The sequence below is a fragment of the Corvus brachyrhynchos genome, unplaced genomic scaffold, assembly GCF_000691975.1.
Source record: "Corvus brachyrhynchos isolate BGI_N302 unplaced genomic scaffold, ASM69197v1 scaffold103, whole genome shotgun sequence".
Lineage (NCBI taxonomy): Eukaryota > Metazoa > Chordata > Aves > Passeriformes > Corvidae > Corvus > Corvus brachyrhynchos.
The window spans coordinates 5,109,702-5,126,782 of NW_008237436.1; the positions used below are offsets into that span (position 1 = coordinate 5,109,702).

General features: G+C 46.6%; 2 protein-coding genes across 11 annotated transcripts in view; one reads left to right on the forward strand and one right to left on the reverse strand.

Annotated features, from left to right (window-relative positions):
- SLC7A1 (solute carrier family 7 member 1) overlaps positions 1-10,793 on the forward strand; it is a 50,762-nt gene extending 39,969 nt beyond the window's left edge. For all 7 annotated transcript variants that reach the window (XM_017731370.1, XM_017731368.1, XM_017731369.1 and 4 more), the window contains 5 exons: positions 2,942-3,044; positions 4,765-4,976; positions 5,326-5,474; positions 7,670-7,778; positions 8,358-10,793. In XM_017731370.1, coding sequence (XP_017586859.1) covers positions 2,942-3,044; positions 4,765-4,976; positions 5,326-5,474; positions 7,670-7,778; positions 8,358-8,467 — 683 coding nt within the window. In that variant the 3' untranslated portion in view covers positions 8,468-10,793. The remainder of the gene's footprint in view (positions 1-2,941; positions 3,045-4,764; positions 4,977-5,325; positions 5,475-7,669; positions 7,779-8,357) is intronic.
- Positions 10,794-11,285: 492 nt separating this feature from the next.
- The window catches only part of MTUS2 (microtubule associated tumor suppressor candidate 2), a 261,298-nt gene continuing 255,502 nt past the window's right edge, over positions 11,286-17,081 (reverse strand). For all 4 annotated transcript variants that reach the window (XM_017731364.1, XM_017731366.1, XM_008631454.2 and 1 more), the window contains one exon: positions 11,286-16,283. In XM_017731364.1, the coding sequence (XP_017586853.1) occupies positions 16,067-16,283 (217 nt within the window). In that variant the 3' untranslated portion in view covers positions 11,286-16,066. The remainder of the gene's footprint in view (positions 16,284-17,081) is intronic.

Below are 17,081 nucleotides of genomic sequence, written 5' to 3' on the forward strand. Positions count from 1 at the left end.
GGAATGGGGGTTATGGTCAGTTCATCACACATTGCTCCTGCCACTGCTCAGGGAGAGGAGTCCTTCCCTGCTCCAGCATGGGTCCCTCCCATGGGAGATAATTGTCCATGAACTTCTTTAACATGAGTCTATCCCATGGACAATAGATCTCTTCCATGGGGCGCAGTCCTTTAAGGACAGGCTGCTCAAGTGTGGGTCCCACAAGTCTTACCAGGAAACCTGCCCCAGCATGAATTCCTCTCTCCACAGGTCTCCAGGTCCCTGCCTGGAGCCTTCTCCAGTCCCGGCTTCCCACGGGTTCACAGCTTCCTCTCCAGGCATCCACTTGCTTCACTGTGGGTCTTCTCACAGGCTGCAGGTGCATCTCTGAATCCCTGAGGTCCTCCCTGGTCTGCAGGGGCAGAGCTGCCTCACCACGGTCTCACCATGGGGTGCAGGGGAACCTCAGCTCTAGCACCTGGAGCACCTCCTTCCCCTCCTTCTCCACTGACCCAGCTGTCTGCAGAGTTGTTCATCTCACATCTTCTCAGTCGTCTCTTCTCTGGCTGCAATTACATCTGTGGAATAGCATTTGTTTTTCCCTTCTTAAATATCACAAATGTGTTATGACCATTTCTGATAGGCCCAGCTTTGATCAGCAGCACATTATCTTGGAGCCAAGTGGCAGTGGCTCTGCTGGACATGGATGAAGCTTCTGCCAGCTTCTCACAGAAATCACCCCATTAGTCCACCTGCAACCAAAACCTGGCCATGCAAACCCTATACAGAACAACATAGAAAGCTCTCCAGGTGTGCAAACCTCATACCTGAAAGTAAATACTAACAAAAGTAAAAGGTAGTAAAAGGTAGTAAAAGGGAAAAACATTAATTCAAAAGTCACATTGGCTTGCCAGAAAAATAAGTTTTGAGTGATAAATACTAGTTTGGGGGCAAGAAATACTAGTTTGTGGTTGAAGGTTTGTTGCTTTACATTCATCTGAGCCATGAGCACCTTTGAAGAGCTTAGAGGAATAAAAGTGTGGCCGAGTGAGAACAAATGAGAGTGAGGCCTGCACTTTGCACCTGGCAACTGATTAACTTCTTTACATGGCTTTGAGCCTCAAGCTTCCTCTTCCACTTCTGCAAAATGCTTTGAAAATGAGAGATAAAAGCCCTATGTTTGTTGCACGTTATATTGAAACCTTACACTCCAAAATTAGATACAAATTAAAAGTAGACTTGGAGTAGTAGTGCTCAGATTCTCAGACAGCTAACAGCAGCATCCATAGACATCCCAGTTGATTATGTTCTCAAACCAAGAGGCCAGCTCATGATTTAGTTCATGATAACTTTTCACTTGTGACAAGAGACTTCTAAAAAACTTCTTGAAAGCTGCAATACGTCAGTCTCCACCACCACAAGTAACCAGTGTCCCTGAGGCCCAGCCGGCAAGCAGGCTCTGTCCTGGCAGACCCATCATGCCACCGCCAGTGGGCTGGGACAGTGCTTGCAGAGGGGCGTGGGACCATCAACTTCTGCTGAGGATCTACCCCAGTTTCATCAAAGCAGAACTCGTACTCCAGCAGCTTGGCACAGCCCTCAGTTCAGCCATGTCATACAGCAGTTGGCCTGGCTTGGCTGAAGACACCACACGCCTGTGGGTAGCAGCTCTGCAGAAGATGCCAGAGCAGCCAGAGACAGGCAGATGGCCCCTGTGGCACTGGCATTTGTTAATCAGTTAGTCACAGCTGGCAGCCATCCTGTTCTCCCCTTCCTTCTCCTGGCTCCCCACAAATATGGGAATTAAACCTCCCAGACAGCAAGGATGAGCAGCTTACCCTGTTCTTGCTGCCACCCCCTTCGTCTTGATGCCTGGCAAAGAGGAGAGCCTTGCTGCTTCCTCTTTACCTTCTGCTGTAAATGCAGGATGAGCTGTGGGTACAAGAATGCCTTTGGTGGGGAGTTGCTGCCAGACTGCTGCCCTGGGCTCTTGAGTTCCTGTGAAAGGGCTCAGCTCCTGCCAGTGGGACTCACAGAGCCTCCTCACAGCTTCCTTCTCCTGCACCTTCCTCTTCAAGTATTCTTGGGTCCAGACCATGGTGGGGTAGGGAAAAGAGCAATATAAAGTAAAAAAAAAAAGCTTTGCAGTCTCATCTAAGTCGTGCCTATGACCAAAAACCCACACAAAGCTGCAGGGACAGCTCTTGCCAGCTGAGTTTGAAGGTTGGGCTGGTTGTTGGGCTCCAGGTTGTGCATTAAGGACAGGCTGGGCCAAGCTCAGCTCTGAGGTCCCTACACTCTTATATGACTCTTGGTGTCACCTGACATCTGACTGTGTGTCTTTTATCCACTTACTTGCCTTCTGAAAGCCCTATACAAAGTCCTGTACAGCTGGGGTTACTTGGTGAGGGTGTGTAAGCAGGGTAATCCCTAAGGGATGGCAGCCTTTTTCTGGAAACTCCCATGATGATACCTGCTACTTCAAGATGCCCTCTTTGATGCTTGGTCCCATTGCATACACAAGCCTGGTTTCACTCCAGCTGAGCTGAGACACCAGGGCAAGGTGCTGCCCATCCTCTGTTCCCTCTAGCTACTTCCAGGAAATAGCTGTGACTTCAGGAGTACTGCAGCTACACTGGGGGACTGACAATGAGGTTGTGGCTTAAACCCCTGCTTATTGTAGGTAGTTGGGTGAGCATACCCACATGAGACAAACAGGCTGGAATTTACTGTAGTAAGCGTTTCCTGTTGTTTCTGCTACTGAGGCTGTGACAGCCTGTGGGGGCTTAGAGTGTTCATGCACCAAGGCCTGCCTCTCCTTGTCTTGGGACATCCTCAGCTCCCCTGCCAAGTCCGGAGCAAGAGTCACATGTGTGCTGCATCATTATTAGTCCTCCTGAGATGTGCATGTTCTGCCATGTTGCTGATTTTTCTTCTCTCTCACCTTCCTCTCATCCTACAGCTGTTATGGCCTTTCTCTTTGACTTGAAAGATCTTGTGGACCTCATGTCCATCGGGACCCTCCTGGCTTACTCCTTGGTAGCAGCCTGTGTGTTGGTACTGAGGTAAGAATGTTGAAGCTTTGTCTCTTCTGTCACACAGAGAGAATTCTGCACAGCAGTCAGATGCCCTCATAGTTTCTTTGGGCACATCTCCAGCTGCAGACATGTGAAGAGCTTGTTTCTTTAAGCTCATGGGGGATTATGTTAGTTGGATCTACAGGGAAGTCCTCTGAACTTGGTTAACCTTTGTTCCGTGCCAGTCCTGCTGTGGTCAACTCTAAATGCCCCAGGAGAGATGCCAAGGGATAGGGAGGAGAGATGTGTGATCCTGGATGCCTTCCTTGTCACCACTCTTGTCCCCAGTGGGGATACAATTTCAGGTTGTCCTCCTTTTGAAAGGGGATTCAAGATGAAGTCTAGCAGCAGGAAAAGAACTGAGCATGTGTTTGCAGGATCAGTGCCTTAAGTGTGTGTCTTTTAGAAGTGCTGAGCTCCCACATCTTCCCAAACCTAAGCTAAAAATCTCAGGTCTTCAGTGCTTGGCACCTCACAGACAACAGCACTTGACTCATGAAAAAAATGTCTGAAGATGTTACTGAAAAATACCTTTGTGTGTTGAATGACTTATTCAGAATCAGATGGAGGCTTTCACAGCAATTGCACTGAACTAAGAACAGTCTTGCAGTAGGTGAAGGGCCAGTGCTGTTCTGTAGTACCATTGCTTTGTGTTTGTGCTCTCTGCCCTGCCCCTTGAAAATTCTTGCAGATTTACCTTGTCCGTCTTAAGTTTCCTGATTTCCCAGCCTACTCTTTTCCTCAGAGCTAAATATGGCTTTTTAATTTGTTTTTGCAAGCTGCTGTACCTACTGCATTTCCCCCATCATGGGTTGGCAGAGCCAACAGCCTGTCTTGTAGTGGCCTGGGCAGCTGATTTGTCTGCCCCTTGACTGCTTAATGATGTAGCAGCTGAATTGTTTCCAAAGCTGCAAGATCCTGCCGCTAGTTTCTTGCTGTGGCTAGACCCAAGGATTTCACTGCATTTCACAATTCTCAGTGTTTAACAAATGCCTCATTGTGAACACATCCCCATAGGAACAGTTTTAAGGTGACTTTCAGTCCTTCAGTCAGATATGTGGCTGAGTCACTGACAAAACCTTCTGTAACAGAGAGCTGAGGCTGGAAGAGAGATTTTTATTTGTGGATCCACATGGTTGTGTGTCACAGCCGTGTTGAATGTGCTGTCCACACATGCACCAACTGTTCTTGCTTCACTTCTTCCTTCCCTATGGCAGCAGGCAAGCTAGCAGAAGAGTCTGGGATGGAGGAGTAGAGGCACCACGAATGTTGCTGCAGGGTGCAATAGCTGCAGAGCTGTTGGCTTAGCCACCTCCGTGCCAAAATGCAGGAGCTGATTTGCCACAGATGACACAATGGCCTGGTTATGACCATCTGTCTGTCCCTCTGCTGTTTCCTTCTCCTGTCACCCAGTCATGTCTTGGTGACATGGATGACAGGATTCATGAAAGGGAGCACTGTCCACTTCAAAACACTTCCATTACTACCAAGCTGTAGGTGATAAAAGCTGGCCATATTTGCTTACTTCATGATGACATCATTCCTCATATTCCCCCATGAAGCAGAAGGGTATAGACGTGACGTAGGCCTGTCCCGGTGCTGTAGAGGTCTGGCGTGCAGCCATGACTGACTGTGGGGCTTTTCAATTTGTGGTAGCCTCATTTAAAAGCCAAACTAACAGGCTCTTTGTGTCATTTGCTTTTACTAGGTACCAACCAGAGCAGCCTAATTTGGCATACCAGATGGCTAGGTCGACAGAGGAGACAGATAATAACGAGTCTGTGAGCACCAGTGAGTCACAGGCTGGGTTTCTGCCAGAGGAAGAGGAGAAGTTTTCCCTCAAAGCCATACTGTGTTCTACAGATTCGGATCCTTCCAAATTCTCTGGTTTGGTGGTGAACATCTCAACTTTCGTCATTGGTAAGTGCTGGGCAGTGTGTCTCTGGGGCAATGAGTCAGCTGGTAGGGCTTTGTACTCACCATGGTGGAAAAACTCACCTCCTTGATGTGATTTTGATGAGCTTTTGTAATAGCCAAAATAACTGAAGGTCTACAGATTAAATTCCTGACTTAAAAAGAAATCCACAGATGGGGTGTGTGGGGGTGTAGAGTGGGAAAGGCATATCTGTTATGGTAAGGGTTTTTGTGAGTTGCTGTTTTGTTTGCTGAGCTTCCAGATTCTGCTTTGCCTGCTTATGATTTATTCTTAGGTTTTCCCTGTATCTAAAAAAAAAAAAATAAATCAGTAATCTTTGGTGTCTGTTCACAGGTTTCCTTATTGTGGGTATCTGTATCCTGACTTCCCTTGAGCCAAACATTCTGATAAACACTGTACAGATTATTGCCGCCATCCTTGTTGTCACTATCATCTTCATTATACGGAAACAGCCTGAAAGCAAAACCAAACTCTCCTTTAAGGTGAATGTCCTGGGACATGTAGCTAGAACAGAGCTGTTTGGGAGGTGGTTGGAGGAGGAAGTGTGTGTTGGCCTGTATCAGAAGGAGGGCATATGGACATGCATATGGACATGCATAGAATATAGGCATGATGTGAGCTTTTCTATCCAGGAGAAGCTGAAAGGGCAGAACCTGCTACAGAGGTGTGGCTGGAAGGGAAGGGCAGGACCCTGCTTTTGAAAGCAGATGGTTATAGGATAGGGAAGAGATAGAGACTGGAGGAAAGGGGATGGTTGTGAAGGGCCACACGTGATCATGGATACAGAAGGAGAAAGAACCCAAGAAATAAACTTGTGTGTGAAGATCCAAGGCTCTAAATCTCTAAGAAAGTGCACTTTCATGTCCTCCTTAGTCCCCATGGAGGCTAAGGGATGACCATTCTCTCTTAAGCAGCCTTAAGTATGAGGAACTCTGTTGTTTTCTTCTCCAAGCACACCATCCTTTCTGTATTAAACAAACACTGGGATGAGTTTTTTCCCCCAATATAATCCTACAAGTCATGCTGTATCATACTGATTTCAGGTAGCTCCCCAATTTATTAAATTAATTTTGGATTATAATTCCATCCTCCAAACTGCTTTCATTTCGATTGCTCTTCAATTAAAGTTTTTCAATAAATCCACAGATTTTAATAACTTAATACAACCAGAGTTTTCCAAGGTAGTGTTTGCAGCTCATTTTGGGGTTATGGTCCCAAAGGTGGAAGCAGAAATGTCCAGGAGCAGAAAACTTAGGAATTCTCACCTAGACCTTATTTTCTGAACTTGCTTCTGAGGAAGTCTGCTCACCTTTCACTCAGGATATTTTACCTCCTTTTTTTCTCCTCAGCCACTACCCTGTCTGAGAAAAAAGAAAAATTATATCTGTCACAGCTAAATCTGTAATCATAAAATCACAGAGTCATTTAGGTTGGAAAAGATCTTTAAGATCATCAAGTCCAACCATTAGCCCAAGACTGCCAAGTCCACCACTAAGCCATGTCCCTCAGTGCCACATCAACATGTCTTTTAAACACCTCCAGGGATGATGACTACACCACTTCCCTGGGTAGCCTGTTCCAATGCTTGACAATCTTGTTTCTTATCTCCTTGCTGTTCTTTAGACATTTACAACCTGACTGTGATTTTTCTCCAAAATCACTCTGGAAATCCTGGGCTGATCTGTTTGTTTCCCAGTTGTTTTTCTGTATTTTTTTAATAGGTAATTTTTCTCCCTACTCCAGTCTTTAGAGACTGTACTAGTCTACCAAGAGCTCTCAGAGTTGCTTATTTAATAGTTCAGAGATCACTTCTGCAATCTCTGGGTACATAACTCACCCACCTAGGGAAATTTATTTGTCTCTACTGACTTGATAAAGCCAAATTTATAAATATATTCTTTTCTTTTCTGTGTGCCTATCTCCTTTCTCTAATTATGTGAGCAGCTACTTAGCATAATTTTTTTTTTTTTTCAAAACTTAAATCAAGAAAGGCCCACATTTCAGCCTGTTTGTTTTTGTAAATCTCCTTTTCCCTTAGGACTGAAGTTCACTTTCAACTTAGTTCCACCATATTCAGAGATCTTTCTATTGTTACAATTTGCCTTGTTTGATTTTATCTTTGCATACCAGTGCTGTTTTTTATATTCTTATTTTTGCAGTTTGGCTTTACTGTCTCATTCTTCTTTGATTCTCAGACCACTAAGGCATTCTTTGTACAGCTGTAGTCATCTCTTGTGGTATTTGCTGGTTTTCTTTGCCTTGGGATAATTTGCTCTCTATTGCTTCATTGCCTTGGTACCTGCTGGACCTCAGGTCCCTCCTCTGGTACTCCCCTTAGCTTCACCTCTTGGTGTTCAATAGGTGCCTATCATGATACAGTCCTTGGTTTTTACTCTTCTTTCCTTTGCCCCACAAGTATTTAGTATTGCCACTAAAATTTGCCCCTTGCCTCCTTCTAGACCACAAAACAAGCTTTTAAAACAGGTGAACAACATCGTTCACATCCCCCTGCTATGGTGGACTGATGTCCTTCTTTTGGGTTTAACCTTGTCTTTTCTCAGATCTGGCAGCTGAAGAGTTGGTAACAGCCATCACTTCCCATTTGCAAGGGATGTGCTGTTCTTTCTTACCTGTTAATCATGCCTGTGGATGTAACATGTCTCTTGTTCTTTTTCAGGTACCTTTTTTGCCCTTTCTTCCTGTTGGGAGTATTTTTGTGAATATTTACCTCATGATGCAGCTAGACGCAGGCACATGGATCCGGTTTGCAATCTGGATGCTTCTAGGTGAGTTAGAATGAGAAATATTCAAAGTTACTAGATTTTGTTAACCATAAATTTATTGTAGCATTCCAGGGAGGGATCATCCTTGGGCAAGTCTGGTGACTTGACTGAAGCCATTTAGGCAGCGTGTAGCAAGCTTTGTTTCAAATTCAAGGGTCTTGAAGCCTTTGTGTGGACAAAACAACAACCCATGAACCATCTTATGGGTCTTGTTGCCAACAAGAAACCATAGAGCATTTCTTGTTGGCTGGCCTTGAGCTGCTGTCCAGGTGGTGGTGCTTGTGCTTCTGGAGCTGAAGAAGCTAAGCTGCATGTCAAGATGCTCCCAGCAGCCATGTAGATGAGGCTGAATTGCCTGAAATGCTCAAATCAGGGTCCTGTTTGGGGCTGGGATAGATTGACTTTTAAAGGCTGGTGCCTGTGTTAATGGCTTTTTTTCTCTAAGGAAGGTAGTGGCTGTGTGCTAGAAGCTGACCATGAGGATGGCTGGACTTACACTGGTGTAACTTGTGTCAGTGGGTGTGCGTAGCAGTTTCTATTTCCTTACAGAGCTAATGCTGCTCTCTCCCTTGGCTTCCACAGGCTTTATCATCTACTTTACCTATGGAATATGGCACAGTGTGGAAGCCAGCTACACAGCCTCAGCAGAAGTGGAGAGAAACACAGACACTGGCTCAGACAGCTGTAAATGACTTGTGTTTGGCTTACGGGTGACTGAAGAATGGCTGCAGTGAAAGAAACTTTGTGGTGGGGATCCTGAACCAGATTACACCTGTAATCAGTAATACAGGAAAGGAAGCAGAATGCAGGCCTCCCCAGCTCTGTTACTGCAGCTTGCAGTTTGTTTAGCAGCACAGTTAAAAGGGACCACAAGATGAAAAGACAACTCTGGCATACTCCCAGCAGCACTGGCAGCTAATCTGGGGCGCTTCCCTCTCTCCCTCTCCTGTTGTTTTTTTTCCCCAGTTTGTAGAAAGAGAACTGCTTCTGTGTGCAAATGCTGCTATGAAACCAGGCCTCACAAATGTCCTTCTTTCAGTAGCCCCGGGAATTATCTCCCCACAGATATTCTACCTGATCATACATGGAATAGATTTTGCAGTGCTACTGTCAGGCATAGACCGATCCATCCTTTACCTTATGTGAGCTGTACCCTCTGTACGCACAAAAAAAAAAGGCTCTCACCAAACGCTAGATTTCACCAGGTTAAGAAAGCACCTGCAAGATCTGCATTTTTTAAAGTATCAGGTCTTACATTTTTTGTTTTAACTGTTTTTTTTAGCTGTGTGCTCACATGCTTTAAAGCACATCACTGCTGTGAAATATTGGGAAGCTTTGTGGCTGCTGATTGTCAGTTGAGTGATCGCTCGCCAGCACACAGGTAATGCCAGCAGGTGCTTCTCCCAACTGTACACTCCACAGAGGAATTGCCAGCTTTAGTCAGGAAACTTTGTGGTGCAAGTACTGCAAAGGCTTGAAAACAATGGGTGTCTCCAAAGAGCCATCCTACCTCTCTGCCTCAGAAATCACCAGTAGTATGGCTGTAGTGGTGGGGTGGCCAGCAGAACTGAGCCAGCTCTGATAGCAAGTGGAGCCCTATTTTCCTTCCCCCACATCAATTTTGTGTGCTGGGTGCCTGGCATTAGCAAAGGATTTGGCAGTGATGCTTTGGTTGGCATTGGCGGGTGGAGCACATTCCTGCCCTGTGAAGGGAAGCACAGGAGGATCCTCAGAGGCATGAAGTTCATACATGAGCAGTGCCTGGTGTCTGCCCCCTGCCCTGGGGAGGCTGTGGGGGAGTGCAGGGGCTTCTCAGTCCCAGCAGAGCATGCAGCCCAGAAAACACTGCTAAGCTCTAGGGTCTGACTTGCTGAGGGGAGCTTTCCCTTTGGGGCTGGAGATCACCTCCAGAGCCTGCCTGTAGTGAAAGGCAGGAGATTTGGAGTTGAGACCAGGGTCTGTGTTTGGTTGGCAATGCCTTGGTTTTGGCTGTAAAATGATTTTTTGTTTTAATTCTCTCTAACAGCTTTCCCTAGCCACATTAATCCACTACCCTAAAAAGGCTTATTAAAGCACCATGAACGTGAGCCATGCCCAAGTAATGCCAATGATTTAAATTCACGCTTCAGCTTGTACTGAAACACAGATCATAGAATTGTGGAATGGTTCGGGTTGGAAGGGACCTTTGAAGATTATCTGGTCCAGCTTACCTGACATCAGCAGGGACATCTTTCACTAGGTCACGTTGCTCAAAACCCTGTCCAGCCTGACCTCAAACACTTCTGGGGTTGGAGCATCCCAAATAGATACTGCAGAAATCCCCTTTCCCGATGTGAATGGATGCTTTCCTAGGTGTCCTTTGTACTACTGCCTCTGAACGCTGGACAATCTTTGTTTGTCAGCATGGCTCTTGCTGTTGAAGCAACGGGCTCTTGTACCTGTCATTGAGTTGGAGAACCAAATAGACGCCTGCATGACTTGCCCAGGGTCTCACCAGGCATCTGATGCAGCAGAAAGGGGAATCAGACCATCTCCTGGATTACATGGCCAGATTGTGGACCATTTCTGACGTTTCCAAGAGAGACTTTATAGCCTTTCTGCCCACTGAAAGGTTTTAATCTTGGCTTGTTTCTAGTACACTGGGAGGCTTTTCTTGGCAGGGTTGGAATTTGAGGAAGTGAAGGCAATGTGTTCATTGCCTCCCAGGTGCACTTCAGGGTGTGTTTTGAGTGCAGCTTCCCCACAAAATGAAGTCGGGAGTCTGTTCCAGTCACTGGGTCTTGACCATCTGTCAAGCCTTTGCTCCTCAGGCATATACAAAGTCTTACTCAAGCAGGAAGAGATGAATATAGATGTTAAAAGCCACTAAGTTGACATCTATTTTGTTTAAACACAGACAAGGTCAACACACTCCACAGCCTCCCAAAAGGCACTGAAAAGATGGTGGGAGGGCAACAAGATTGAAAACTCAGGATCAAAGTTTCCTATTGTACTAAAAATATAAGGCTGTTTTTCCCTACCTGGTTACCAGCTTCTGTTCAATGAAAACATGAAGCCTGTGTCCTTGCCACAGCTCCATCTGCACTGAACAAGCCAGGGGCCTGGTGGCTCTCAGCAGGAGGGCAGGGTGAAGGGGACAGGGGCTGGGGTGTTGAAACTGAGTGAACTGGAACACTGGGGAGTTCAGGTGCTTGCTGAGGAGCCTGAACCACTGGCAGAAATATTCCTGTTGCCACATGCTGCAGCACACCACCTTCACGGAAACATTGCAGACCACAATCGCTGTTCTGGGAGCCCCAGTCATATTGGAAGCATCCTAGAAAATGAGTCCATGGAAACTCACAGCATGTGAGCCAGTGTCAGGTAACCCAGCTGACCCGCCCTGGTGCCCAGAAGCTAATGACTGTGTAGCTTCAGTCTTTACCTTAATGGGGTAACCCTCTAATGGGGTTTTGCTTTGTTTCCCATTCATCCCAGTTTCTGTGTGCACAGAAAACACAGCAGGACATGCTGATCTGTATGCGTCAGCCCACAGGTGCACTGACGCACGGATTTATTATCAGGAATATATTACACTTATCTGTACATCATACTTGAAATAATACAAACTCTTCTTGTAATCATTAGCCACATAATAATTGGGACCACAGAACAACTGCTGCATGGGAAGCTGTACAGAGGCTCCTCAGAGTGTCCATGGGACACAACCACCATCAGTGCAGAGATGTAAAATACCTGATTTTGCACTTGATAGTTTTTCCTTTCCTCCCCCTGCGTGTCACCACCATAAGCTTTTGCTGCTGTGCATCGACTGAGCCAACCCATCTGTGCCGACAGTTCTGGAGCTGCCATCCCAGCAGGGCCAAATGGTACCTTCCCACAATAGAAAGGAGCTTTCTGTGTTCCCTGCTTGCTGCCGGCTCTCCTGCCATCCCACGGCTGATACCTGCTCCCAGTGCCCGTCTCTGGAACCCCCTGGGAGCAGCTGTAGGCTGGTTTTATTGCCGCCACACCCTTCTGCATTGAGTTAACATCAATCAAACAACTTCCTTAAAGACAGGTGATAAAACCCTCTCTGCTTAGCGCTGGCCACATTCCCTCTCCTGCCAAAGGCCATGCTATTTCCAGATGGGAAAGTCCCCACAGTGGCCATGGTGTTCAGGACGTCTCCAGCCCTGAGAAAGCAAAAGATGCTTCCCCTTGCTTGTCTTTGAACAGAGATGGGCAAGGAGCATGGACTAGAGCTACAGCCCCTACCCTGCTGGGAATGCCAAGCTCACCTTGCCTGGTTGCACCTCCCTGGCAAGAGCAGGGCTTACCAGCTTGACCATGCAACTGGGGGTCTTCATTCCCTGGGAATGGCTGCCCCATTCAGGGCTGCTCCCTTCCTCCCACTGTCCAAGTGACCTGGGCTTTTCTTTTGCTCCTACTTCAGCATGCAGAGGCAAAGAAAGACAGGACAGAGGAAAAGTATAAAAAAGGAATAACCTTTTATGGGAAAAAAGTCTGTATTTCTGGGCTTGCACCAGAAGGAGCCACTCTTCACACCCCCCACAGGGACAGATTGCTGGGTCCATCTAGTTAGGCAGAACTTCCTGTAGCTTTGCTAGTGACTGGGCAGGCCCCAGAGGCTGTGCCAAGGAAGAAACCAGTGAAAGGCAGGATTGGGAGGCAAAAATCAGATCGGAAAGGGATTGGCAATGATACCAAATAATGATGGTTCTGGGTTCAGTCCCAGTTTTCCCACCATAAAAGCCCCCACTCCCAATTCACTGCTGGAAGCATCTCTTGAATATGACTTTAAACCAACAAAGTGATAAGGAAAGCACCAGATATAATGGGGAAAGATGGATAACTTATACCAGGTTCAGCCAGCCTGTCCTGGGCCAATAATATGCTTTTAGTGCATTTAAAATTAAGAGTAGCATCTTGGTAACAACTACAGTTGTATCATCTTAACCATTTTTACAAAGGGTAAAAAGGAGAATCCTAGAAACTACCAACAGGCCACTCTGATGGCCTTCTGCAATGGTGTGACTGTGTTGGTGAGTGAAGGATGAGCAACTGCTGTCACCTGCCTGGACTCTGCAAGGTCTCTGACGTAGTCCCACACAGCGTCCTTGTCACTAAACTCGGGAGATACGGCTTCGATGGATGGAAGCTGGATATGGAATTGGCTGGATGGTTGCATCCAGAACAGCTCAATGTCCAAATGGCAATCAGCAAGAAGTGGTGTCCCTCAGGGGTCAGTATTGGAACCAGTACTTTGTAATATCTTAAATGACACAAACAGTGGGATCAGGTGCATCCACAGCAGTTTGTGGATGACACCAAGGTGAGTGGTTCAGCTGGTACACTGGAGGGAAGGGATGCCATCCAGAGGGATCTGGACAGGCTTAAGAGGTGGGTCCATGTGAACATCATGAGATTCAACAAGACCAAGTGCAAGGTCCTGTATGTAGGTCAGGGCAACCTTTGGTAAGAACACAGGCTGGGGGAGGAAGAGACTGAGAACAGCCCTACTGAGAAGGACTGGGAAATAGTGGTGGATGAGAGGCTGGACATGAACCAACAATGGGTACTCAAAGCCCAGAAAGTCAGTTGTATCCTGAGCTGCATCCAAAGCACTGTGGCCAGCAGGGCAAGGGACAGGATTCTGCCCTTCTACTCCACTCTTGTGAGACCCGGCCTGGAGTGCTGCATCCAGCTCTGGGGGCCCCTGACACAAGAAGGACATGGGCATCTTGGAGTGGGTCTAGAGGAGGGCCACAAAGACCTTAGAGGCCTGGAGCACCTCTTCTATAAAGACAGGCTGAGACAGTTGGAGTTGTTTAGCCTGGAGAAGAGAAGGCTCAGGGGAGACCTTTTAGCAGCCTTCCAGAACCTCAAGGGTGCCTGTAAGAAAAATGGAGAGAGACTTTCTACCAGGGCCTGTAGTGATAGGACAAGGGACAAGTTTTAAACTGAAAAGAGGATAGGTTTAGACTGGACATAAGGAAGAGAAGTTTTACAATAAGAGTGGCAGGATACTGGAACAGGTTGCCTGGAGAAGTTGTGGATACCTCATTCCTGGAAGTGTTCAAGGCCAGGTTGGATGAAGCTCTGAGCAATCTGGTCTAGGGGAAAGTGTCCCTGCCCATGGCCGTGGGGGCTGGACTAGATGGTCTTAGAGTTCCCGTCTAACCCAAATCACCCTATGAGTCTGTGATCTCACTGTATCAGAATTATATTGGTGGGATGAAAGATGACAATGCTGTAGCTATTGCGAATAGCTGTGCACTTAGCAAGTATCAAAGTGATTAAAGTCATACTTGGCAAGAAGGGGCTTTGTGTGCATGTGTGTGCTAGGTATCTATCTTACTTTCAGGTTGTACTTGCTGGACACACTAAAATCTAGCAATGCATTTCAACAGTAGTAGCTGCTGTGGCATGATCTATTCTAACAAGATGCTCAGTTTACTCAGTATCACAGTACCATGCAAAAGCTGCTACAAAAATAAATTTCTCTAAAAAGGAGAAAAAAAATCATCTTTCTTTTTAACACTGGAACAGGCCACAGGTGCTTTGACGGTGGTTGAAGCTGTATCTAAGCTGCAGCCTGTGAATCCTGAGTACTTCCCAGGAAAGCTGAAGCACAGCTCCCACTTGAGCAGGATGGCAGGGCTGTGCAATGCCACCCCTGTGGGTGCAGGGCCTGCTGGTGCCACCACGCACCCGGGTGGGAAAGCCACTCTCCTTGCAGCACTCCTGCACCTCAGGGATTTCCTCCAGACACTGTCTCCCTGCTAACTTTGACAGCAGTGCACAGAGCAGGCCTGCATGCAGGCTTTTTGTCCTAAGCTGGGTAGAAGAGCATCACACAGGTCTCTTTGTTTTTGAAATTGTGCTCAGGGATATTTTTATCTTGTTAGCAATGCCCGTGAGGGCCCTGCAGACAGTCTCACCCCAACTACTCCTTGGCCTCACCATCCCCTCAGGTGGGAGGTCACCCCAAGCCCGGGTGAACATTTTGCTTCTAAATGGGAAAGTTAAAGGTAGTTTAGCCACTCATTTCATCTTCAAAGTGCTCTGTAACTTTGGGTAAGATGTAGCAATGTGAAATAATGCAGATATGTGGAAGGAAAGAAATTCTGACCTCATTTGCACCTATGTAGTTTACTATGCTCTATTTGGCATTTGAGGTGGAAGGAAGCTACAGCCTTAGCAGGTGCCCAGTATCTCATATTAGTATTGGAAACCTCTCATCCAGCAAAGGTCAAGGATGAAAAACTTATTTTCTCCTTGCTTCTGGGACTTGAAATAAAACAAAATGGAAAGAAACGTAGAGCCAGAGATTTTGATTGCATCCTAACCACAACAAGGTAAAACAAAGTAAGATCTGACTAGGATTTAAAGACACTAAAATTGAACCATGTTAACCAGTAACCTCTACCAAATTTGCTAAAACCGTCAGTTTTCTCATCTCTAGCCTATCTCCACTTACAATACCAATGCTAAGAGTTAAAAAGCAGTGGATGGTATGCATATCTTTTCTGGTGTTCAATGCAAAGGTGATGGTTTTGAAGGCAGTACTGTCTTAGAATTTCAAATTCGCTGGTGTTCATAGAGTACCACTTGGTGGTCACTTGGAAGGCGCTTCTACTTCTGTGTAACTTTCTTCGAGGTTGGGTATAAATATTCCTGGGAGGCTTAACAGAAATGCATTTTGTTTAGATACAAGTCTTAGGCACGAGTTAGAAAACTGCTGACTGTAATGAAAATATATCAGCACTTAGTAGTATCCAATAATATAAAAAATGCAATTCAGAACATCTGCAACTACATATATATGTGTGTGCGTCTATATATAAGTATAAAGGTACAATACGTACATGTATATAAACACAGACACATATACAGAAATATTCACAACTTGAACTATATTTGTAACTAACCTGAAATACTGCAGCAAAAGTTCATTCTGATGAACCATTAATAGAGCATTTCCCAACTTTTGGCTCTAACCATAGTTAAAATGTTCACACATCAAACTAAACCTTTTGGTATCCTAACTTTCTGCTGTTCTAGCTCTTGGCTATCTTTTTTGCTACCCTAGTCAACATGTCAGAACCAAGAGTTTCTACATGGGGACTATAAGAGTACCCTGCCTAGTGTAAAGCTATGCAGCTACTGAACATGCTTGCAGCCATGAACCCTGGGTGCCTGTTGATGGTAGTACTTCCTTGGATGGTAACAATTTGCAGATTGGAAATGCCTAAAAGGCAGGGAACCTTCGGCACACAACTGCCAATTCATCGCCGCAAGGTTCTGACTTTTGCTGGAGAGGAGTTCCCTGATGAGCAGCGATAAAAAGGAGTGGATGGTGCGGGTGGGAGTTTGACTGGGCTCACGGCATCTCCCTCCTGCAGCTTCCACAGGAGCTCTTCGTTAGTCCTGCTGAGCTTCTTCTTCTCCTCCACTTCTTTCTCAACATATTCTTGAAGATTTGCATTCTCCTCTGACAATTGCCTGGAGAGAGAAGCAGGTCAGCATGTAAGGCACTCCAGGGCAAAGACAGCATTCATGCAGCCAGGGCCAGGCAGGGCACTGAGCACCCCATCCCATCCCATCCCATCCCATCCCATCCCATCCCATCCCATCCCATCCCCCTGCCCATAGGGCTGCAGATGAGCTGCTGAAGCTGGGGCACAGCTGTCCCCAGATCTCTTTACTGCTGGGTGAGAAAGGCATCTCCACAAGTCACAGCTTCCCCATAGTGTCCGATTCTGCTTCCAGATGCACCTGTGTCTTTGCTCTACACCTCTTTGAGGCATCTCAGCTGCCAAAGCTCAGATGGGATGAGCCCCAGCCCTTCTCCCTGGCCTTGTGGAGTGTCAGAGTAAGCACAAAGAGGAGTGACAGCAGTTGCATCCATGATTTTTTCAACTCGCTGCTACGGCATGCAAAGGAAAAGGAGCCTGCCCTTTACATGCTCCATTTTAGCTGATGTCCTGATGCAGGACACAGCTCAGCTTCAAGGCTTTCCCTCCACTCTGTAAAAAGTGATGAGGGCTATGGGCCCTTCTCCAGCTCCTTCCTCCTTGGTCCCAAAACAGCCTCTATTCCTGACTGCAACACTAGGGAAACTTGACCAGTAATGACCAGAGAGGCATTCTCCCCAGAATGCCCAGTTTTGGGAGCTGGGGCATGGAAATCTCCTAGGGGCACCACAACCTTGGTGAGTCTGCACTCATGTAACCAGGTGACTGGTTTTGAAACAAATGGGGCAGGGCAGGTAGACTGTGGGACTTGATCAAGACATGTTTT